The 22,036-nt window shown below is 41.3% G+C and overlaps 5 protein-coding genes and 1 long non-coding RNA gene across 7 annotated transcripts in view; 3 read left to right on the top strand and 3 right to left on the bottom strand.

Moving 5' to 3' along the window:
* On the bottom strand, window positions 1–4,941 carry LOC147141461 (uncharacterized). Its single transcript, XR_015088397.1, has 2 exons — window positions 4,161–4,941; window positions 1–1,634 (listed from the first exon to the last, which is right to left on the bottom strand). It is a non-coding gene; the product is annotated as an uncharacterized LOC147141461 (long non-coding RNA).
* Window positions 4,942–5,735: 794 nt separating this feature from the next.
* snap47 (synaptosome associated protein 47) lies at window positions 5,736–11,893 on the bottom strand. Its single transcript, XM_086042228.1, has 4 exons — window positions 10,626–11,893; window positions 9,357–9,847; window positions 7,859–7,983; window positions 5,736–7,450 (listed from the first exon to the last, which is right to left on the bottom strand). The coding sequence occupies exons 1-4, from the start codon at window positions 11,129–11,131 to the stop codon at window positions 7,304–7,306; spliced, it is 1,269 nt and encodes a 422-aa protein (XP_085898354.1). The 5' UTR covers window positions 11,132–11,893; the 3' UTR covers window positions 5,736–7,303.
* jmjd4 (jumonji domain containing 4) lies at window positions 11,322–17,479 on the top strand. Of its 2 annotated transcripts, XM_086042226.1 has the most exons (7): window positions 11,322–11,792; window positions 12,214–12,458; window positions 12,553–12,718; window positions 13,685–13,810; window positions 14,113–14,380; window positions 15,039–15,185; window positions 15,756–17,479. In XM_086042226.1, coding segments are annotated over exons 1-7 (1,290 nt in total). In that variant the 5' UTR covers window positions 11,322–11,790; the 3' UTR covers window positions 16,092–17,479. The 2 variants fall into 2 exon arrangements, with proteins under 2 accessions (XP_085898352.1, XP_085898351.1); XM_086042225.1 differs by having other exon boundaries at window positions 11,322–12,458.
* Window positions 17,303–20,211, bottom strand: iba57 (iron-sulfur cluster assembly factor IBA57). Its single transcript, XM_086042237.1, has 3 exons — window positions 19,717–20,211; window positions 18,790–19,139; window positions 17,303–17,929 (listed from the first exon to the last, which is right to left on the bottom strand). Exons 1-3 carry the CDS (start codon window positions 20,067–20,069, stop codon window positions 17,523–17,525), a joined length of 1,110 nt encoding a protein of 369 aa, XP_085898363.1. The 5' UTR covers window positions 20,070–20,211; the 3' UTR covers window positions 17,303–17,522.
* higd1a (HIG1 hypoxia inducible domain family, member 1A) overlaps window positions 19,886–22,036 on the top strand; it is a 30,377-nt gene continuing 28,226 nt past the window's right edge. Inside the window, exon 1 of the mRNA XM_086042240.1 lies at window positions 19,886–20,034. The gene's annotated coding sequence lies outside the window, so the exon portion shown is untranslated. The remainder of the gene's footprint in view (window positions 20,035–22,036) is intronic.
* The window catches only part of LOC147141452 (coiled-coil domain-containing protein 13-like), a 40,730-nt gene continuing 38,583 nt past the window's right edge, over window positions 19,890–22,036 (top strand). Inside the window, exon 1 of the mRNA XM_086042232.1 lies at window positions 19,890–20,034. The gene's annotated coding sequence lies outside the window, so the exon portion shown is untranslated. The remainder of the gene's footprint in view (window positions 20,035–22,036) is intronic.

Here is a 22,036-nt window from a genome sequence, read left to right as displayed (position 1 = left end):
TTGTCTTTGATATTCAATGCTTTAATTGGAACCAGTCACGGTTTCTGACACTAAAAAGAGGATTCCTGATTGAGGGACGCTACGTTTCCTGTTTGCGGCAAGGCGCCGTTGTTTGTCGGCCTTCGCGGTCGCATGGTCAAAGGTTCAACGCAGGCCTCGAGTAACCAGGCCGCATATGGTCGGGCTGGGTAAACATCTGGTAATCTTTTTTTTTTTTTTTTTTTTTTTTCATACCTCACCAGGCTACGTTCCATTTCTCTGTGTATGTGCGTGTACTCCATTCCATCTTCTCCAATTACACAGTTGCTGGCGGCTTCCCCCCGTAGTTGCAGGGAGAGAAGGAGTTTCCATAAAATAGGTGTTGTCCCCCCCAAAAACCTTGAAATTATGGAAATAAACTGTCATGCATGAAATAATAAAACGTTCTATGCAGAGATTGAGCATGTCTCTATTTCCTTTTTCAGTTTTGAATAATTGATGCCATTTTTTAGTTCGTGGGTTGCAAGCAGGATTATAAAAGTTTTGGATTTTTCATAATAGTTAGTTTTCATTTCGTTTTGACTTTTTCCTTTTAAATTCATTCATTAACTTTCCAAACCGCTTATCCAGTTAGCTTTAATTATTTTTTTGAGCAGGTATGCTAGTTTTTATTTTTTCCAAAAGGCTTCATTTTAGTTCTTCACAGGGCTCAGCTTGCAAATGATACATGACCAAACCCACAAAACACAGCAAAGTGGCAAAATGGCCGCCTCCTGGGGTAGATAAAAACAGGTGGATTTTGTTGATTAATTAATATTCCAAATATGCAATATTAATCAGAATACCATATTTGGACTAGTGGGGGCGCATAGATCATATCGTAATGGACGTTTTTTACTTGACTTCCTCTTTAAAAGCGTAAAAACAGCACGATGATCATGCGTACTACTAAAAAACTGCTAAAAACGAGTGGTGTAAAATGTTAAAAATACACATTGCTATAATACAGTTGGAAAAAGATCTGTGGTTCAAAATTTGATATAAATGGTTAATATAAGGATATTCTTGGCCCACGTCAGAAGTTACCCAGACATACGATGCATGCATGGAAAATTAAAAGTACGCAAGGGTTAATTAACTGTATGCCGAACCCCACTGGCAATTTTCTTGTTGCCCACGCCGGAACCGCTATCCACCCTGTTATCTGTTTCTAATGAGCCCTAAAGAATCGGCGTCCTCTGGATCACTAGCCTGCTTATTTACTTTGCACACTAACCGAGAAAGACTATTTTTATCCGGAGAGGTGGGAGGGTTGAGAAGGCACATCTTTAATTGTAATCACACCGGACGCCGGAGCAACAACCCTGGTGTGATCGTTGGTGTCCTCTTGCGCGGGTTCATGCAGTCCAAAGTCATTTTGAAGCAAATTCCGAGAGCATTTTGAAATACAAAATCCAGAATTTGTCCCATTAGGCGAGCTGGGGGTTCCGACGCGCCACGGTTGGGAGGGAGTTAAGTCTTTCCGGTCACTGATGGTGTGCTGGTGCACTCACCCGACTTTGATGCACGCAGCGCGGGTTCAAGAGAGTCCGTCCGGGGTGTAGTCCGCCTTTTGCCCAGAGTGGGTTGAGATAGGCTCCAGCTCACCTGTGACCCTGAGGAAGTAAGGCAGCATAGAAAAGGGATGGATGGAGTTAAGTGTTTCCATTTGTAGTGGCAGATTCGAAAAACAGTCGTTTCTAGGGGGGCCAGCTTGTAAAAGGACTTCATGTAGTCATTGTGGAGGCTGCCCGTTGGACTTACCACTAAAGGCAGTAGAGGGGCTTTGAATGAATATATTAATAGTACAAGGACATTTTTCAGTCAATGTGACGATTCCTACCAGCGCTCACGTATGCTGCTGTGTAGGGTAGTGCAGTTTTCTGCTTTAAATTCAATTAAATAATGTGACATGCTTTTTTTAACGTGTTTTTATCCATTTCAGCCGGCAGCCATTTTGCCACTTGCTGTCGACTGAAAATGACATCACAATTGCTCAGGACTCAGCTCATGACCAATCATGGCTCAGCTTGCGAATGTCACATGACCGAACTCCTTAGCAACTGTGATGTCATTTTCAGTCGACAGCAAGTGACAAAATGGCCGCCCTCTGACACGGAGAAAAACGGGTCAATTTTGCAGCTCAATTCATGTTCCACAAACATAATATTAATCAGAATACAGTACCGTGTTTAGACAAGTGAGTGCACATAGAACATATTATTCTAAAGAATTTTGACTTGACTTCCCATTTAAATGAATGTATTTATTTCCTTTTTCTATCAACATTAAATGTCCTGTACATGAATACTGTATACTATGTAATTTAATTAAAATATTCTATATATTTCTTCTAATCTTTTACAACAATGTGACATTATGTATTATGAAAGTATGTATTTTTTTTTTTTAATTATTACTTTTTAAGTTAAAAGAAAAAAGCTTTTTTTTAAAACCCCTACTACCAAATTATATCAGTCACACTGGACCACCAAGCAACAGGACAGGTGCGTACGTGTGTGCGCTGCAAACATTAGCAAGTGTATGCCACCCCCTGCTTGGACTCCAGCACCTTTGTTCCAGGAAGGTTTTTCTCCCAGTTCTGACATTAAACCACCAGGCCGTCATCATCCTATTTCCTGAAACCAGAAACTCCCTCAGCAAATGGAAAGCCCGGCAACACCTGCACTTAGGAGGAGAGGCCAAAAATGCAGCCGGACATGGTCAAATCATTAACAGATTAGAGGTTTTGTTTTTTGGAAATTTGGAAACAACTAGTACAATTGCAGGATGGATGGTTGTTCTGTATAAACTTTTACACATATCATTCATCTAGAAAAAATATATTTTATAAAATGAATGCTTATGACATTTTTTTTTTTTTTTTAAACCCATAGCCCAGAACTATAAAGAAACGGTTCGATTGTTGTCACATGTAAGACACTGTCAGTCCTGTAAAATATAAGTGGTAGTTTGTCAAAGTTGGTCGTGGGAAACGTTAACGGAAGCCCGTTTAAAATGATTTGTTCTGACCGGACAAAAATGGCGGATAAACGCACGGCGGAAGGGCACCCTGGCTATAGGCGGAAGTTGATAAACGGACTGCGAATTTTTAGTAAAATGCCCAGCTCTGATATTTACTATATAGAGAGTTAATAAAAATCTAAAATACATCCATCCATCCATTATCCAATCCGCTTCTCCTCACAAGGGGCGCGGGCGTGCTGGAGCCTATCCCAGCTGTCATGGGGCAGTAGGCGGGGTACACACTGAACTGGTTGCCAGCCAATCGCAGGGCACACACAGAGAAATAAACATTCACACTCACATGTTTTGCATGTTTTGCAATGCATGTTTTTTGCAGTGTGGGGGGGAAACTGCAGTACCCGGAAAATATAGAATAAAACACATTCTTAATATTTCCTGTACATTATATTTTACATTTTATATATATATATATATATATATATATATATATATATATATATATATATATATAAATGACAATACAGGAGATTTTTGTCACATGTAGGACAGGATCAGACGAAGAAATATGAAATACATGAAATAATTGTAAACATTATATACTCATATATATATATACTTATTTTGAAAAATTTGCAAAAATATGGTAGATTGCTGTCAAGTAATACATGGCCAGCACCCTGTACTTGCCCCAAATTCCAGCTACTACTCTAAAGTTAGGAGAAATTATATATATATATATATATATATATATATATATATATATATATATATATATATATATATATATGTATATATACATATATATATATATATATATATATGTATATATACATATATATATATATATGTATATATACATATATATATATATATATATATATATGTATATATACATATATATATGTATATATATATATGTATATATACATATATATATGTATATATGTATATATATATATATATATATATATATATATATGTATATATACATATATATATGTATATATGTATATATATATATATATATATATATATATATGTATATATACATATATATATGTATATATGTATATATACATATATATATATATATATATATATATATATATATATATATATCCAGCATTTTAGCTAATATTCTGGAGTGTGACTACCTTTTAAGGTCGTCTCTCAGCAAAACGAGCAAAGTGAAAAGTGAATGGACAGTGAAAAACATTCCCAAGGATGACTGCCTCCACACTGTTTGTCTTCAAAGTCACATGGTTCCACGTTGCGGAAGGCCAGGCCGCCCACATGTGTGCCGTCGTAGCCCACAATCGCCTTCTTCTTTGTTGACTGAGCGGCCATCAGCGGAGTCACGCACGGCCCACAAACAAGGCGTCAAGGCCGGCCCAATCCCCTTGAGTATCCATACCATCCGCTAAGGGAAAGCCCGCTCTCATGTGTCCGCGGTGAGGACGAGGCCTCCGCCGCCGCCGCCGCCGCCGCTACTTCCTCGTGCTGCAAGGCTGCATGGAAACCACACCAGCGTATGTGTGTGTGGAGTTCACACGAGAATGTGGTGTGTGTCTTTGCCCCGCGCCACTTCACCATGTCAAAACTGAGCGTCCGTGCTGAATGACTGACTGAGAGCAGACCGGCGAGCCTGCCAGAATGTTCAACTGGGGCTGCTGGAACAGTAACTGCACCCGTTTGCAGTTTGCCAGCATTTGTCACATGGGGGTCGACTGAGAACGTTATTGCAATAACTAAAACTAAAATTGAAAAATAACCCATTTTTTGTTCATGTAAGAAGATAAAAATTGTGCTATTAAGTAAAAAAACGATGCTACCTTGATAAGAATAACTGAAACTAACAATAGCAAAAATGTCCTTCATTTTCATCTTGACAATGCCGCTCACTCACCGTAGAAAGAAATGAAGCCACCGGCGGCCATTTTGTTTTCATGTTATTTTCTGTTTCTATGGCAAAATGCAGTTTGTCTGCGAGAAGTGCTACATGCACATTTCATCTGTAAAAATGCGATTTAAAATGTTCTCTTACAAGGTATATCTCTGAGTGCTGCTCAAAGATGCTTCCAAAAAGGACAAATCCAAAACCATTCTAACAGTGCTAACTGATGACTCTTTAAAGCATTTTTTCACAATTAAAAGGTTCTCTGGCTTGGATATTTTCCTACAATAGCACAGAATTATAAAGAACAGGGGAGATTGTTAACAAATGTAGGACATGGTCAGCACTAAGATAAAAAAATCTAAATAGATAAAAATGGATTTCAACATAGCGGTGGTTCATTAAAACTAAATTGTCAATAGGTGTGAATGCTTGTTGGTCTGTATGTGCCATGCGATTGGCTGCCGCCCACCCAAAGTCAGCTGGGTTAGGCTCCAGCTCACCTGAAACTTAACAGGACAAGCACTATACTATAGATAGTGGATGAATGAAAAGTAGATTGTTGTCACATGTAGGACACAGCCAGCACTTGCCAGAAGCTCCTGCAGCACCTTCAAATCAATCCCTCAAATATTCGGCAGTCACGTGGCTCCACTTTTTGAAATGCCAGGCCGGGCAGACTGTCGTCACATGTAAGACATGGCCAGCACTTGCCAGAAATTGCTGCACCTCCTTTAACGTTAGGATAGGCTCAAGCTGGACACTGGACAATACAGTGGTCTTGTTTTTTTTCAATGAGGTGTTTTAACAGTTCACAAATGTATTTATTTCAAGGTTGTGAAAGACTTTATCAAGGTTTTATTTGTGTTTGTCAGGGATGTGTACATTTTGTATCAATTGTAAACATAGTTCAAATGAACCATCACTTAATAGCAGGACCGAGTACAACCAATGATGAAGATAAGGCTGTGTATTTCTTTGCATTCTACATAGTTTTAATAGTGGTGATTTGACACACAATGCTAGCCCATCTTCGTGCATTGAATTGCTTACACATGAAACAGATAACACGCACGCACAGTGATGACAGACAACAATTACATTATTAATATACAGTACATATGCCGGTCCTTGACACATTTGACAGCTTTTCAAAATCTTCATAGGGAGTCTTATTCTATGCAGTGCAACACATGGTGGACGTGTCACATTATTACACGCGTACATGACTGTAAAGGAACAGAAAGATGCGTTTTCAGCGGAGCATGCTCTTTGTTTCGTAGTGCAAGTGTGCTTTGTGCATCAAGGACGAACAGTGTGAGCTTGCGCGCCTCGAGCACATGCTCGTACAAAGCGCCCCTAGGCCCGTACGTACGTTCCCAACCAACCCTGTTTTACGCAATAAATGATGTTGCTATTCTCAAACTGATCTTGATGAAACTAGATACCTTGAAAAATAATCGACTCTTAATGGAATAAGTCGCAACAAATTCTGAGACAGTGTGGATGCAGTGCCCAAAATTAAATAAGAAAAAAAAAAAAAAAAAAAAATCAATAAGCTGAAATAGTATTTTAAATACAGGTTTTTAGCTTTACAGTAAACTCCTCTCTCAAGGGCCACTCAAGACAGTGTGGCTCCAATGACAAAATAATCATGTAATATGATAAAATGATATTAAAAAACAGAATAAATATGATTATGATGATATTCACTATGAATGACTTTTTTCTGTTATTTTAAGATGACCATTAGGATCATATTACATTAGCCTTAACTATAAATACACAAAATATATTTTAAACATAAAGATAATAAAATTACTGAAAAAAGGAAGACCATGAAAATACATGTACATACATGTTTTTAAATAATATACTTATAAAACACAATTGGAACTATTTTACTTTCTGCTATTTTTGTTCAATTCAAGAACATCATTATGTTCATAACGATCTTAAAATGATGATGATTAAAATGAGTAATAATGGTAATAAAGTTTGATTCACCGCAAGTGTGGACAAAAGTAAAATAAAGCTTAGCAATAGTTACTGCAAAGCAGGGATGTCAAACTCATTTTTGGTCACCGGACACGCCGCAATGATGTTTTCCCTCGGGGGGGCCGTTATGACTGTGAACACGTACAAATGTATGATCGCCTCATATTATTAGTATATACTACATACACAACAAAATTGGGCCTTGAGTTTGACACCTGTGCTGTAAAGAGTCAAATAAAATGCCAATGAATAAATAAATACACAGGTCCATACCAAAAAGGAAACAAATGCTAAGTCTTTCAAAGTGCTAACAGGTTCTCGTCAATCTTTCAAGTCTCTGGAAGTGCCCTACCGCACGCGCCACGTGAGCGTTGACGCTCTGTCCGTCCCGTCCCGACTCTTCCTTTACAGCAGTCTCTTCATGCGGCAGGTGTGCTTCCCGATGGTCATGGAGGCTTGATCGGCGGAGTTGGACAGGACGTTGAGCGCTTCGTCCTGACGTTCCAGCTCCGTCTCGGCCTCCAGGGCAAGGCTCTTCAGCTGAAGCAGCATCTGCACGCACACAATTACGGTATGCATGTTTGTCTGTGTCAGGTCTGCCTCCATGAGGATAAAAATGCTCAGTTATGACAAAGGTTATTTTTTTAGTTAATGAAAAACTAACAAAATAACAAATTAAAATTTTAAAAAACATCTTGTTAACAAAATAAAAAACAAAAAGACAACTAATGGAACATCACTTGGAAAAAAAATAAACTAAATTTCATAAAAGATAAAAAAAAAAACAACAACAACACTCTGAACTAAACTAACTTAGAGAAAAAAAACCCACACTCAAAACAAAATAAAAACTAACTATAATAAACATCTCAAAACGATTATAACCCTGATTATGAGTGACACCATCACAGAAGCATCAATGTGACAATATGGTGATTTTTGCCTCCACATGCTGGTCACCTGCTTGAGCTCCTGGGCTTCGGCCTGGCTCATGGCGGGCTGCAGGACGTGCACCTGCAGCTGGGACAGCTCCCCCGCCGGGACCTCCATGGGGACCTCCGTCTCCTGGCACCCGTGCTGCACACCTGACGTGGGGCATGTGGAGAGTTAGACGAGAGAAGCAGCCGGGCTCTCCAGATGTGTGCTGAGGTTTACTGACAGAGCTACACTGCCACCAAATGGTCAAACTATAGAAACGACTGCAGGGGTGGCCAAAGTTTGGTGCTCTTGATTTCTTAAAAAATTTTTTTTTTAAAAGACACATAGTCCAAGTATGGAAGCCTGTTTAAAAAATAATATCCGAAAAGAAAATGCTGTATTAGGGGACTGCCACGATTTGAGAAAATGCAAGATAGAAGTGTAAAAAAAAACAAATAACTCATTTAATCAACAAATAAACGATTATCAAATGAATTGACAACTGCTTCAATCATCGAGTAATCGTTTAGAGCCATTTTTTAACTTAAACTTGTCCAAATGCTCTGATTTCAGCCTGTCAACAGTAAGTCTGCATTGATTTCTGTCGTCCATCGGAACCAACTTAACTTGTACTGCACGTTTAGAACACAAGGCAACTCAATGTGCTTTACACAACCAAAAGCGCAACACCGAAAAGCATTTACAAACAGAACATCTGAAGACATTTGGAGGCAAACCAAAAACAAAAGTAGCTTTTTAAAATGACTATAAGAATGTATATCGAGAGCATACGCATTTTCAAACTAAGTATTTGAAGATATTTGAAAGTAAGCCTCAGTTTGGTTAGCTGAAGGACGTTTTGGTTCAGTCAGTTGTTAATTTGCTTTAGACAGTGACACAACACATCAATTGAACTGCGGTCATTTGGGGAAATTGATCAATATAGCTGTGTGTCATCTGCATGGACCTAATAGCCAACATTTGTCATTCTGAAGCATTTGACCCAAGGGTAACAGCCTGAACAAAAGGGTCCAAGAACTGACCCTTGGGGGACTCCACGTCGTCGCGGCCTTCTGCTTTGAACCGAAACTTCCAATCGTCACAAAAGAACTCCTTTCCAAACATTGCCAAAATCTGCTTTTAAGTTGAAAAACAATGACTGAACCAGAAAGTGAATCATTTTCCTCGAAAACTGTTTATTTTCAGATGATTCATTGTTGTTGTTTCTTTGGTATTGTTTAGTGATTTAAAAACAACCACTAAACAACACGCAATATCACACAAGAGGGATTGATGCTGTATTCACCAACCTTTTTGTAATACAAAAGAAAATATTATCTGATTATTCAGTTCATCAATAGAATAATGGATTCTAAAAATAATTCAAGATTTGACAGTGACAGCTCTAATGCAAAATTCTACTGGACCTGCTAGAGTCGCCATGTAACTTGACCCCGTGGTGACCAGACAAAGCAACTCGATTGGCATGTACGTAATTGTTCCATTTCATGCTGACATGGGCTTCCGTTTGATGCCTTACCGTGACGGAAAATGCCCGCTTCCACCTCACACGGCGACGGAGCGGGCGTGGCCCGGAAGGCGGCATACTCTGCGCCGAACTCCACCTTCTTCTTATACTGCATCTCCAGCACGGCCAATGCCTCCGGCATCTTGGCCGACAGCAGCCGGCAGCGGACGTCGGGCCTGCCGATGAAGCGCTGCCCCACCGTGATCTCGTACGGGCTGTGCACGCGGATCTCGTCCACCTCGCCGCGCTCGAAGCGGTGCAGCAGACGGCAGGCGGCGTCGCGCACCTCCAGGGCAGACGGCAGCACCAGCAGGCAGCCGGGCGTCAGGTCGCAGTCGCCGTCTTTGGACACCACGGCCGGGACGCTGGCGATCACTTTGCTGCGGGCGGACGCTTTGGATGCGGCGGCCCGAGCCGCGTCCTCCGCCTTGGCTTCCTGCTGAATCTTCCATGGGAGTTTACTGAAAGGCCACCAGGAAGGCGACTCCAGCTCTGACAAAAGTCTGCCAGAGAAAAAGGAGAAATTGTACAAGGTTTTCCAAGGTCACTCAAAATTCATTTTCCTTCATTCTATTAGGCAGTGTGTATAAACAGTAATAGTGCAAGTATCAATGGCAACTAATTCCCTGAAAAAAGTCGATTAAGTATCAAATTAATGGCATACCCAGTATGCCGCCATATTGGCCATTTTTTACCAGTTCACGTAATCACTGTGATTACGCAGCCCGCAACGCGCTACTGTTCATTTCGGACTCCTGGTCTATTGTGCTATAAAAAATGCCATAGGGCGTGGCCAAGTATTGCCATAGTTCTGATGGCACTCCTTACAATCGCAGGTTTCGCACGTTCCTTTGAGAAAGAAAATCAGAGATTTACGGCGTCAGTTGGCAAACGCGGCCAGCCTCACGGTCCGTGCGGTAGACAACGTCTTCTGCCCAACACGACACTCACACTCGTGACCACAAACATACACGTGTCTACAGAGACTTGGAACGAGCGTCCTCAGATTATGAGCTATATGATGCTTCACCATGTTGTTGGTGTTAGTTTCTTGCAAGAATGAGGAAATACTGCAGCCACAGTTACGGAGCAGATGCAGGAAATGCGGTGTACATTTGGAACGGAGCAGAACAAGTCAACTAACCTGACGTGGTAAACCACATGCTGCTTCACCAAATCTTTAGGCTTTTCATTTTTTTTCGATGATTGCTGTCAAGAGGGTGAGAAGAACTCCCCCATTCAAATACGTAAGGTGGTTCACTAGTTTTACAAAAGTCGTACTTATCAGCCACTCCCAAGTCCGAGTCCATCTTCTCCAGGCCTTGCATCATGCTGTCAAACTGCTCCCCCTGGTAGCTGAGGACCCTGCCGGTGTCCTCCAGTCGTCTCTGTGTCCCGGCCACGAGATTGATGAGCTCCCGGCCCTTGGAGGGCTCACTCCCAGGGACCCCGCCCGTGGCCTCGCAGCCGGTGGGGGACAGCAGGCGCTCTCTCCAGAAGTGCTCCATCACGTTGTACACCACCACCCGGTTGGGCTTGAGGGAGCCGAACCAGTGCTTGACGTTGCCCTCCTCCAGCACTGTCAGGGTACTGAAGATGAAGCTGGACGATTCCATTTTGAGCTCCGTGATGCTAGACAGGCGGAAACTGGCGAGGGTCTCCTTGGTTTGGTTCGAGACGAAACGCACCGCGCTTCTGGTGAGCGACAGCGTGCCGTTCTCCCACCTCTTGTCCGAGGTCAGGTAGTAGGATCCGGGCCAGCTGTGGATGGGAGTGTCTCGGCTCATTTTGAGAGTTGATGGGCGAACTTTCGGTCTTGCCGCTCACATGCGCACGACGCTCCTTCGTTTCAGACAAACCGCCTGAAAACGTTCTCACGCGTATCGCTCCTTTCTTAAAACAAATACTAATCACGGAAGTACCACCAAACGTTTCGCCTTGTTTGGCTGCGAATGTTTGTCTCGGAAGTGACGTCACAAATGCGGTGTGTTTGACGTTAAAGTCCGTTGACCCAGACTACATTTGAATCGTCGAGTGCTTCAACATACAGCTGTAGCTGTTGTGAAATGCGCTATATAAATAAAATTGCATTGTGGTATTGAAAGTCCGCTGGCCGATTCAGAGGACGGAATGACCTACCAAGATAATGGTTTGAGACCGTTTATATTTGATAGCTTCACCGTCGTGTCAGTTTAATGTTCCGCAACATGCATCATTTAAAATAAATGATATTCTCTCAGTCCAATCGGTTTTGGATGAAAAGTTCGTGTTCTTTGACGGCGTGTTGCCATCACGGATGTGGCGTTACTGATGCTTTGTGTTGCAGTATTTACTGTCCGATTGACTGTCCAACTGCGGCAAAACGTTTAGACAACATTAGAATCATTGACGGCTTTGCCCTACTGTCAATTAAACCCTACGCCAATTTGAAAATATTCCTGATATAATGTAAGTATTCAGGCAAATGTTCGGGAGCATAAGTGTAAACGCGGACGTGACGTCACGGCAAGTGGTGCTGCACTGTTTACTGTCCGACTTGAAAGTGCACCGAGAGAATGGTCCACTGCGACAATGCTTTGGGACAAACCTTTCGGTTAGCAAAGACACAAGGTTTCCACCATTGATTATGAAATAAGATTTTAGAATGAGGATGTTTAGCGCTGTAAGAATATTAATAACAGCGTAGTAAATTAAAGATACCAGAATCGATATGTTCTTTGCTGGGGCGCTCCAAAATGTCATCTGCAGAATGATGTCACCTGCACGGAACAATTTTCGGACTATTTCACATAAAATTTTAAACTAAAGGAGTATTTCCATTTTTTTTTAATTTCTCGATTTCACCCAATGTTCTCATCATCATGGACAGGGATGCTTACCGCAACTGCTGCAGTCTGGTCAAAATCCCTCGGCAGTCCTACGATCAATTCTGCTCGTCGCATTTCGTCGACTATATTGACAAGGATTTGTCCTACTCCAAATTCTTCAAAAGGTACCTGCTTCCCAATCACCCGTGCGTCTTTTCCAAGCGATTTACTGAGGATTGGAAGTGTAGGAAACAATGGGTGACTGAGGAGGGAAAGCCTCATTTCCAGAAGCTGCTGCAGGAATTTGGTATTTTATTTTATTTGTATTATCTTATTATTTAATATTGGTACACCCTTCGCCCTGCAAACACTTAATTCGTTTTTATTCTTTTTCCTCTCAGGGGAGACTCCTGTTCCTGTGGCCAACTGCAACGCCAAAGAATACAATGCAAACCCCAAACAAGTGATGCCTTTTAAAGAATTCATCCACTATTGGAAGGAGCACATCCAGAACGGTCACTCGTCTCCTAAAGGATGTCTCTATCTTAAAGATTGGCACATGTCCAGGTAAAATACAATGCAAATGTAATGCAAACATGTATTGGCACGCTGTGCATCCATCCTAGAAGATGGATGTTATAGCTGGAGCCTATTCCAGGTGATGTTGGACAAGAGGTGGGGTACGCCCTCTCCTAGTTTTTAGTCAATGTTTGATAAACAAACATTCACCCTCACATTAATACAATTTATCGCAGTGGTGTCCAAACTGTGGCCCGCCATCCATTTTTTGGCGGCCCGCGGCATATAGTATACTAAAAATAACTTTTGACATGGCCTGCAATGCATCCTTGATGCAAGGAAACATTTATAGATTTTTTTTGCACTGATTCCGCATATGCTCTCATTTTTTTCTCTACAACATCAGGCTCTAACAATAATAATAATAATCGTAATCCATATAACATTGTAATATATTCAGTAATGTTTCTGAATTAAGGGTTATGTTCAGCAACAGGTGGAATTTTTTTCTGATACGTCATAGCTATAAGTTACAACTCATGGTAAAATCTGTACTGCGATTGCGCAAGCTATTATTGGTCAAACTTAAAAATAAAAAAAAATAAAATATCTAGAAAACCTGATAGGCGAGAAAAAAACAATTACTTTTTTTTCAAATCAGCATAAAAAATACAGTACATTTAGGGACACATAAAGGCATCTCTGATTCAAATGTGTTGTTGACCGGCGTTATGGAAATTAAAAACACATTGCACATTAAAAAGGATACACAAAAAACAACACATTATGGAAGTTAGTTTTTTTTGAAAATATGGAGTTACAGTATGTAAGCATACTGGCCTTTAAAGGGATTGAAAAACAATATTTCATCTGTGTACTATGCAAATCTTTTTAATAGAAAAAATCTTGGGTTATACACTCACACTGGCATTTAAATAATTAATTAGTTTTAAAAGTGTAAAAAACAAAACAAAAACATATTGTACAAGTGATATTATCTTTGTATTGCCACAGAGACTTTCCAGAGCATCACGTTTACACCACCCCCATCTTCTTTACCTCTGATTGGCTGAATGAATACTGGGACGCACTTGAAGTGGACGATTACCGCTTTGTCTACATGGGGCCCAAAGGATCATGGTAAGAATTTGGGTGGTTATGAATTTGAATGAATGACTATCGGTGGAATTTGCCATTTGTATTCAGTCAGAGCTGTCTTCACTTGCAAAAGACAGAAGAGATTGTACAGAGCTGAGGCTAATGACTGTAATTAAGTAATTGCACAGTCTAAAATAATTGATTAAAACACCCACATTTTCAGCAGTTTTTGCAAAGGTGAGGTTTTTTTTAGACAAATATTATATTTATTCTCTTCTTATTCTGTTTTTTTAAGCCTCTTGAGTACTTGATTAGCAAAACATTCCTGCTGCATTTGCCCACAGGACGCCATTCCACGCCGACGTGTTCCGCTCGTACAGTTGGTCGGCCAACATCTGTGGGAGGAAGAAGTGGCTGCTGTATCCTCCCGGCCAGGAGGAGTTCCTGAGAGACACGCACGGCAACCTCCCCTATGACGTCACGTCGGCCGAGCTTCGCGACGGGAGCCTTTTCCCGCGCTCCCTGGAGGCCTGCCAGCCTCTCGAGATCATCCAGGAGGCCGGTGAAATTATTTTTGTTCCCAGCGGATGGCACCATCAGGTTTATAATCTGGTATGTTCAAATCAAGGGGTGCTAATAGACTATGTGTAATGTAAAACATATTTTATGATTGTTTCTGTAGAAATTATTGAATGTCAGGAGTGCCCCCCCATCAAATTTGAAGTTAAACAACAAAGGAAAATCGTTTGTTATCTTCCTATTTCCCAAATTGTATTCCTTAGCAAGCTGTCCAGAAATTTGCTTCTTTGTGACAATGTGAGGCAACCAATTGTATAATTGACATAATACCGACCAACACCACATTTCTCTCCGCATGTGACTTGGGGGCTAGGCTGGGTGTAGATCTACCATTTTCAAGCAACTGTCAGACTATGCGCAATCCCTATTATGTCAAACCCAAAAGATAAGCAGAGCTGCAGCGTTAACACAGATAAGTGTTATCAGATTTTGCCAGGTGAGCAGTGGCTTATTTGCATGAGAAAACCGGATCATTTCTGTTAGGTTCGAAAGAGAGGGTGTGACGTTTGCAGTGCTTTTTGGTCTTTTGTATATTTTGACATAAGCACGTCGCAGACATTTTATTAAGGCGCCTGAGAACCTTGGTTTTAAACGGTGGGGGAAAAGCACAATATGTCTCCTTGAACTTTTAATCATGGGCCCGTTCCATCAAGGCTGCTAATGTAAAAATGGTCCTGACACGTTCTTGTAGGAGGACACCATTTCCATCAATCACAACTGGCTCAACGGCTGCAACGTGGACATCATGTGGCAGTTCCTGCAGAACGAGCTGTCTTCGGTGCAGAAAGAGATCGACGAGTGGAGAAACACCATGGATTCATGGCATCAGCACTGCCAGGTACAAATCGGAACCCCCAAAAGGGCTCGGCTTACAAGTTGGTCCAATTCCAGAAGGAGTTACGTACACAGGAAGTCGTGTGAAAGTGGGTTTAAACTTTATTCACTGTAAAGGCAATGTTTCAAGTGACATGGGGATAAAGGGTTAGGGTAATTTTTTTTTTTTATGAAAGATCGCAATTTTCCGTGAATAATTTGCAATTTTTCGCTTAAAAAAAGGTCCCAAAATCTCCCCGCATATCGTACAAGGGTCGATAAAAAATATGAAAATATTTCACATTTCCATTGGTTGGCTGGTGTGAGTGCCTCAGGGTGAGCTGTGGCTTACAGTGGCACCTGGGTTATTAGTCATTATGTTTGTGTTTCACTGTGCCCCGGCGTTCAAATAAACAGCTGAAAAGTGCATCGGGAATGTGGCTCTCACTAAATCGCAATATGCTGGTGGTTATCATCACGCTTGACAACGAACAACGTTCTAAAAAGCCAAAGAAGAAGCAAAACACTAGCTGAGGTCATCCTAATTCACGTGAGTTGTGCTCATTCCGATCATCCTTTGAACTTCCACTTCCAGGTCATCATGAAGGCCTGCTCCGGCATCGACTACGGTGAATTTGCGTCATTCCTCAAAATCGTGGCGGACAACCGCATGACTTTCCTGAACAGCCGCCCCTCCGGAGACGCCGCCGACTACGCGCGCCACCTTTCGGAGGCGCTCGTCACCCTCGGGCCTTGCCACGCCGCTTTCGACTTGCAACGGGTGGCCCACGTCCTGGAGCTCCTGCTGTGTAACGACGATTTCAAGCGGCTGGACCACTCTGCGGCCGCCGTGCAGCCTGAAACGTTGTTGCAGCAAATTCGGGACACTATACAGGCCACCAGAGGGCAGCATCTTCTTTATCAAGACTGAGACCTCGACTCTGATGGGGTTGCAAGGAGCAGACGTTTCCTGGTATAAAATCCGATAACTTTAGCTGTGAAAGTATTTCAAGTTGGACAATTAATTATTATTATTATTTCAAATTGAAACCGTTCCGAGTTGTTTTAATAACACTTCAATACATTTTTACAAAAATCGGAGTTTTTTTTTCTTGCGCTGATTACGAATTGCCCGCGTTTGTTTTCTCTAGCACATCTGGTTTTCCTAACGGTAATAATAACAATAGTAATGTATTTGTTAATGTAGTAATGTATTTAGTAGTATTTATGTATTGGTTCAGCAACAGGTGAAATTCTTTTGGGAAACATGGCCAACAGCAGATGGTAAAATCTGTATTGCGCAAGCTTTTATAGGTCAAACTAAAACAAAAAAAAGAAATTATCACAAAAATCTAATGTGCTAGAAAAAAAGTAAATACTGTACTTTTTTTTTTTTTTTTTTTAATCAGCGGAAAAAATACATTTAGGGATGCAAAAAAACTATCCGATTTAAAAATTTGCTATTAACCAGTATGAATGACATTGTTGTCTAATTACCCCCAAGGATTAAGAATTACAGGACACCCAATTTTTAGTGCCGGGGCCGGTCCTGTCTCACGCAAAGGAGCCACGCCACCTCCTCTAATGTGTGTTGTGCCAACGCCAGCATGTCTTTTACTGTTACTACAGCAACAACTATGGGGAGTACTTTTTAAGCCCCAAGTCCCCCCCCCAAAAAAAGCAAATATCCACCAAGACAGTAAAAGCATAGATTTTATTTTCACCCGTGGAGGCAGCACTTCATCAAACTGTCCAATTAAATATGTCAAATGTTGTGGATCCATGCACGTGGTGTATGAAGCGGACACATCAGCAAGCAGCTCTGCTTACCTTTTGGCTTTTACCTGATAGTTCTTCAATGTAGTTGCTGAAAAATAGTGGATCTTATCCCAGTGTGTGAGTGGCGTTATCGAAAGCATGACATTACAGTTAGGCAAAATTCAAAAATAGGTAGCTGGCAAAAGGCTTACTAAGTTGTTTAAATGTTCTCATCTTGAAAAAAAAAATTAAATACAGTAGCCATATTTCATTGCCTGTGATGCCTCAATGGCCTTGCAGTGTTTTGCTGAATTTTGCAACCCCATTTCAGCAAAACTGTTGGCCGGCCTGGAAATAGCTTGAATGCAAATGAAAAGATGACACTAAAGGCACTTTTTATACTTCTCAAATATTTATTTCATACACCATTGTATGTCACATTTAGTTAAAGCTCAAGACGTTTTATGACACGATTGCTTTGTCGCTGTGAAGTGCATGTGTCAATCTCATCGTTTGCCCTTTAAAAAATAAACACAGTCAAGTTGTGACATTGAAACAGCACTTGAGGCTTTTTTTTGAAACGTGTCAGCAGCATTCATGTAAGTCAGATGGAAGCTCCCGAGTCGCTTTTCTCGTTTTCGGGCCACCAGTTGGGCACGGAGGCCTGGAGCGTCACTTGGGTGTTGTCGTGGCGTTTGACCGTCAGCACCTCCTTGGCGTGAGCCAGGCGGATCAGGCTCAGGCCCAGATTTGCCAGCCCCGCGCGGTGCTTCCCGGCCGGCTTGCCCGACTGCGTGTGCAACGCGGCGCCCTCCTCCAGGCCTTGGATGGGCGCCGATGAGCGCACTGGCATGAGGCGCTTGCGAATCACGCCGGTGTGATGAGTCCTGGCTGTCAGCTCCTGGCCGATGTAGCAGCCCTTGCTGAAATTGATGCCTTGCATGTAGACTAAGTTGGACTCGAGTGGCAGCGCCACTCCTGGAGGAAGGTCTTCCACTCCCTCTGGAAGTCCTGGACAACAATGACAACAGACAACAAAGGAAAAACATGCTTTAAAATCCACATTTCTCACTGGGGGAAAAGGGCCAGACGATATATAAATGTGAATAATTCAGTATTTTCATTATTAATATTGTAAAATTGAATCAAGTGACAATACAGACTCAGATGTTTTTTTTCAATAAAAATATGTAAATAAAAAAATAAATCGACATTGATAAAATAGTGTGAGGAGGCGTTTGTTTTTCTTTAAATCCTAAATAAAATGTTAACATTCAGAACAGGGGTTTTTTTCCTCAATATTTTTTTATAAATAAAAAAAGAACTTGCAATTAATTCGCATTAATGAAGTTCATTCTGGGAGTTTTTCCCCAAAAACTTAATTTAATTTTTTTCAACATATAATAATAATCTGCCAATAGTGTTGTTTTATACTGTATGTGTACATTTAAAATAAACATAAAATATGCAAGCAAAATAGTTTTTGAAGAGGCATCGTATTTCTATATTGTTTAAATTTAATCAGAAATGTAACATTTCAAAAACAGACTGGAAACTTTTTTTTATACAGTATTTTAAAAAACAAACAACACAACCGGGACACTTTTTTCTATTTCCTGTTTTTTCTGTCCTACTTTAGCTTAAACCGACAGGAAGTCAATGACTTTAACTATTTGAATTGCGACCAGCAGCGGTTACTTTTACTTTGCTGGCTAGATGGGTTGCAGTAGTAATCAAACAAGGAATTTGGCAGGAAGAACACACGAGCATTCATTCCTTGGCAACCACTTGCAAAGGGCACTCGTACTGCCTGGATGGACATGGTGCAGTGTCTAAACAAGAAGAAGAGCAACATCACGTTTGGCACTTACCTATTGAATAGCGATGCCTGTGGTACTCCTCCGTGTCGCCTTTCTGACATGAGGCGATCACATTTAAGGGGTCCACCTGACTTTCCAGCACCAAACGCCAGCCCATGTCTTGCGTCCGCGGGTCCGTCTCCCACACAACAGCCTTTTCCGGTGAGGACAGCTCGGGCTTACTGAAACGTCGGCTGTGACTTTGTTGCAGAGGGAGCACGGCCCAAGCGAGGAGGTCTGGACACGGGTTGATTTCGATCTTCCTGCGGAGCTTGTAGACTTTCAGGTGTCTCAGCAGCGAGTCAGTCATGGTGCTGTCACACTCCAGCAGGACGCCACTTCCTGTTGCTGCTTCCTTATGCCTGGGGAAAAAAATGATTAAATAAACAATTTTTTAAAATATACAATAAAAAATGATTCTCAATTTCTGTCAATCTATTTTCTATAGCACGCATACTCATTCAGGGTTGCCGTGAGCTGGAGTTTATCCTAGTTGACTTTGGGTGAGAGGCCTGGACTGGTCGACAGCCAATCGCAGGGCGCTATACACACTCACAATTTAAAGTCTTTAATGAACCTACCATACACACTTTTAGAAGGAAGCTGGAGAAAATCTACGCAAGCGCCAGGAGAACATGCAAACTCCGCATAGGAACTGGGAGGTAAACATGCATGACTTCTCTGCTCAAACAAGAGCTCTACGGGAAATGCTGCGTTCATCTCTTCGGGAAAAGTAGAAAATACCCAATTTCACACTTATGTTTTCCAACCTAAGTCAACAAAAATGGCTGACGAGCTCAACAAGATGTTTAGCATGAAAGATTATGATGAAAAGTTAGTTACTAAACAGACAACACGCCTCGCCACGTTAACGTTATTGACTTGAAAAACAATTGTCGTTGAAACATTTCCGAGATGTAGCCAACGCACCAAAATTACCTGTACATCATGACGTCATAGAGCGTTCTCCCCTGTAAGTTGAGCAAATGCGCGTACATGGCTCCGCCGCCGGCGGCCTCCTCCAGCTGGAGCGCGTCGTTGGTGACCAGCCCCTGAAGGAAGGCGCAAGCTTCGGTTCCCTGCACCCGGACCAGGGCCCTGCGGACTAGGCGGTAGCACGCTAGCTTGACCGGCGCGCCCGGGTCTTCAAGCGCCGCCGACTGGCTGTACTTCATCAACCGGAGTCCTGCTCCAGCCGAAACATCGACGCTGCAGCCGGCGTATTTGCTCGCGACGCCACCAAGGGCACCGCTGGAGGTGAGCGCCCGCCTCACGATACAAGACAGCTTCATGGTGAACACCTCCGTGGTAGTTTACTGCGTGGAGAAAGTCCTCTTAAATAAGAGTAGTTGGTTGTTGCGTACTACAGGACACCGTAGAGGTCGCCATTTTTAATACCCACAATCCTTTGCTCCATAATAATATCGGAGCACGTGGGGGAGCCGAGGCTGGATGTCAACAAGTGCTCAGTCAGGATGGCACACTTATTTGACATCTTACAAACCTACTTATAATAATAATAATAAAAATAATGATAATAATAAAACATAATTGTGTGATACCTGAAACCTCAGCGTGTCCCCCCAAAAGTACTCAGTCTTTGACTGACCATATTACTCAGAGGGCTGTACGTGTTCACATTTTGATTTAAGATCAAGAAACTTAACATCAAATTTAAAATAATTTATTGGCATAAAGGACAACAATAGTCGAGCAAACATGAGTAATGGTCAGTCAACGAATGTGTATATTTTTTTTGGACACACTATCGCGTGTAAATATTAGTTCCGTAATAGCTGAATAAGTGTCAAAATACAGTATAGTATTATTTATTTTAATGCTCTTTCTACATACTGTATATATTATTATAAAAAAACCTGAACAAATTGTTTACAAATATTTGTTGTGTGACAAATTATTTTATAATAAACTAATGGGATAATAAATTACACAAAGAATCAAATGACCAAATGTCTAATACAATATACTACAGTGTAATATACTAAATAAAAAGGAATATGTAATATTGTTAGAACTACTAAGGATACGATGAAAAATGAATTGATATTGTGTGAATACTGAGCGAACAAAGCTTTTATACAAATGTATTCTTGTATATCAAAAATAGTTCCCTTCCAATTAATACATAATCTCTGAGTCATCAGAAAAGTGTGAATTTTGAGAATGCTGCTACAGTCGAGCATTATCATATTATTTTTAAAGTGGCTGTTTGTGTTTGGTAGCATGTCCATTTGCATATACATACTGTGCAGCTCATTTGAGGCGGGCGATTAAGTATTTGTACTTATCCCATTTGTGAAGTATTTACTTAGGAACAAAGCCATCGTGGCACAACGATGCAACTATGATGTGACGGCATCACGGCTTGCAAGATCAAATACTTTGTAAGTGTTCAATCAGATTGCTCGGATGTTGTTACCATGCTGCAGTCAGACACTAAGGGCCATTTACATGTACATGCAAGTAAGGATGACTTTTTGCCTTTGCTGGGTATTTGTGTTGTCCCCTCTGACCGCTGTGTGCGGCACATGCATCGATCGACAGCACCTTACTTGACAAGTGTAATTGAGCGACTTTGTGCTGCCTTCACAAGTGAAAATACAACTGATGTTTTTACTGTCTTTAAGGGTGTTCTCTATTTTCTTTACACTTTGGGCTGGTAGTAGCACTGTCCTCGTCTCAACCCCGTAGCCGGCTAGATGCTCGTGGTAACGATAGCTGTACTCGGCATTGGCCCCGCAGTTTGAGGGGTGTGGGTGAGCAGTGGCTCAATTTGCACAAGACAGCACTATCCCCTCAAAACAGCGAGACATGATGAAAGTATGTCATAGACATATTACTCATTCGGATGCAGCGGCTTCTAAAGCAGTTTCTCATTTGCCAGCTGTTTCAAGACTCACACAATATTGTCTTCTGTAGCAATAGAAGCACTGAACTCACCAAAAGAAACAGTAGATTCACCTAACTGTTCTAGGTTTTTTTCTGTGTTAATCAACTGTAAAGCATGGGTTGGTTTCACCAAAAATACTGGTTTCTGACCAAAAACGGAGAAAAGAAACATGTCAAGTAAAATAGTAACTTTAAACAACTATTATTTGCTTTTGTGACTCCTCTCTCTCTCTCTCTCTCTCTCTCTCTCTCTCTCTCTCTCTCTCTCTCTCTCTCTCTCTCTATGTATATGTATATACTATATATGTATGTATACTATATATATATATATATATATATATATATATAT

Source organism: Filicampus tigris, chromosome 10, assembly GCF_054856515.1.
Source record: "Filicampus tigris isolate MCC_2025a chromosome 10, RoL_Ftig_1.0, whole genome shotgun sequence".
In the NCBI taxonomy this organism is placed as follows: Eukaryota; Metazoa; Chordata; class Actinopteri; order Syngnathiformes; family Syngnathidae; genus Filicampus; species Filicampus tigris.
Note: the sequence above shows the minus strand (reverse complement) of the source record. Positions and strands in the feature narration are given on the sequence as shown.

Bases quoted from the DNA above. Each gene is read 5' to 3' on its own strand.
- snap47 (XM_086042228.1), bottom strand. From the start codon at position 11,131: ATGAGCCGAGACACTCCCATCCACAGCTGGCCCGGATCCTACTACCTG. The intron at 9,848-10,625 runs GTACGACTTTTG...TTTCTCTGGCAG, and splicing joins GACTTGGGAGTGGCTGATAA to ACTTTTGTCAGAGCTGGAGT. The intron at 7,984-9,356 runs GTAAGGCATCAA...GCCCCACGTCAG, and splicing joins AGCGGGCATTTTCCGTCACG to GTGTGCAGCACGGGTGCCAG.
- iba57 (XM_086042237.1), bottom strand. From the start codon at position 20,069: ATGAAGCTGTCTTGTATCGTGAGGCGGGCGCTCACCTCCAGCGGTGCC. The intron at 19,140-19,716 runs GTAATTTTGGTG...TTTTTTCCCCAG, and splicing joins TATGACGTCATGATGTACAG to GCATAAGGAAGCAGCAACAG. The intron at 17,930-18,789 runs GTAAGTGCCAAA...ATTGTTGTCCAG, and splicing joins CAGGCATCGCTATTCAATAG to GACTTCCAGAGGGAGTGGAA.
- jmjd4 (XM_086042225.1), top strand. From the start codon at position 12,206: ATGGACAGGGATGCTTACCGCAACTGCTGCAGTCTGGTCAAAATCCCT. The intron at 12,719-13,684 runs GTAAAATACAAT...GTATTGCCACAG, and splicing joins AAAGATTGGCACATGTCCAG to AGACTTTCCAGAGCATCACG. The intron at 15,186-15,755 runs GTACAAATCGGA...TTCCACTTCCAG, and splicing joins CATGGCATCAGCACTGCCAG to GTCATCATGAAGGCCTGCTC.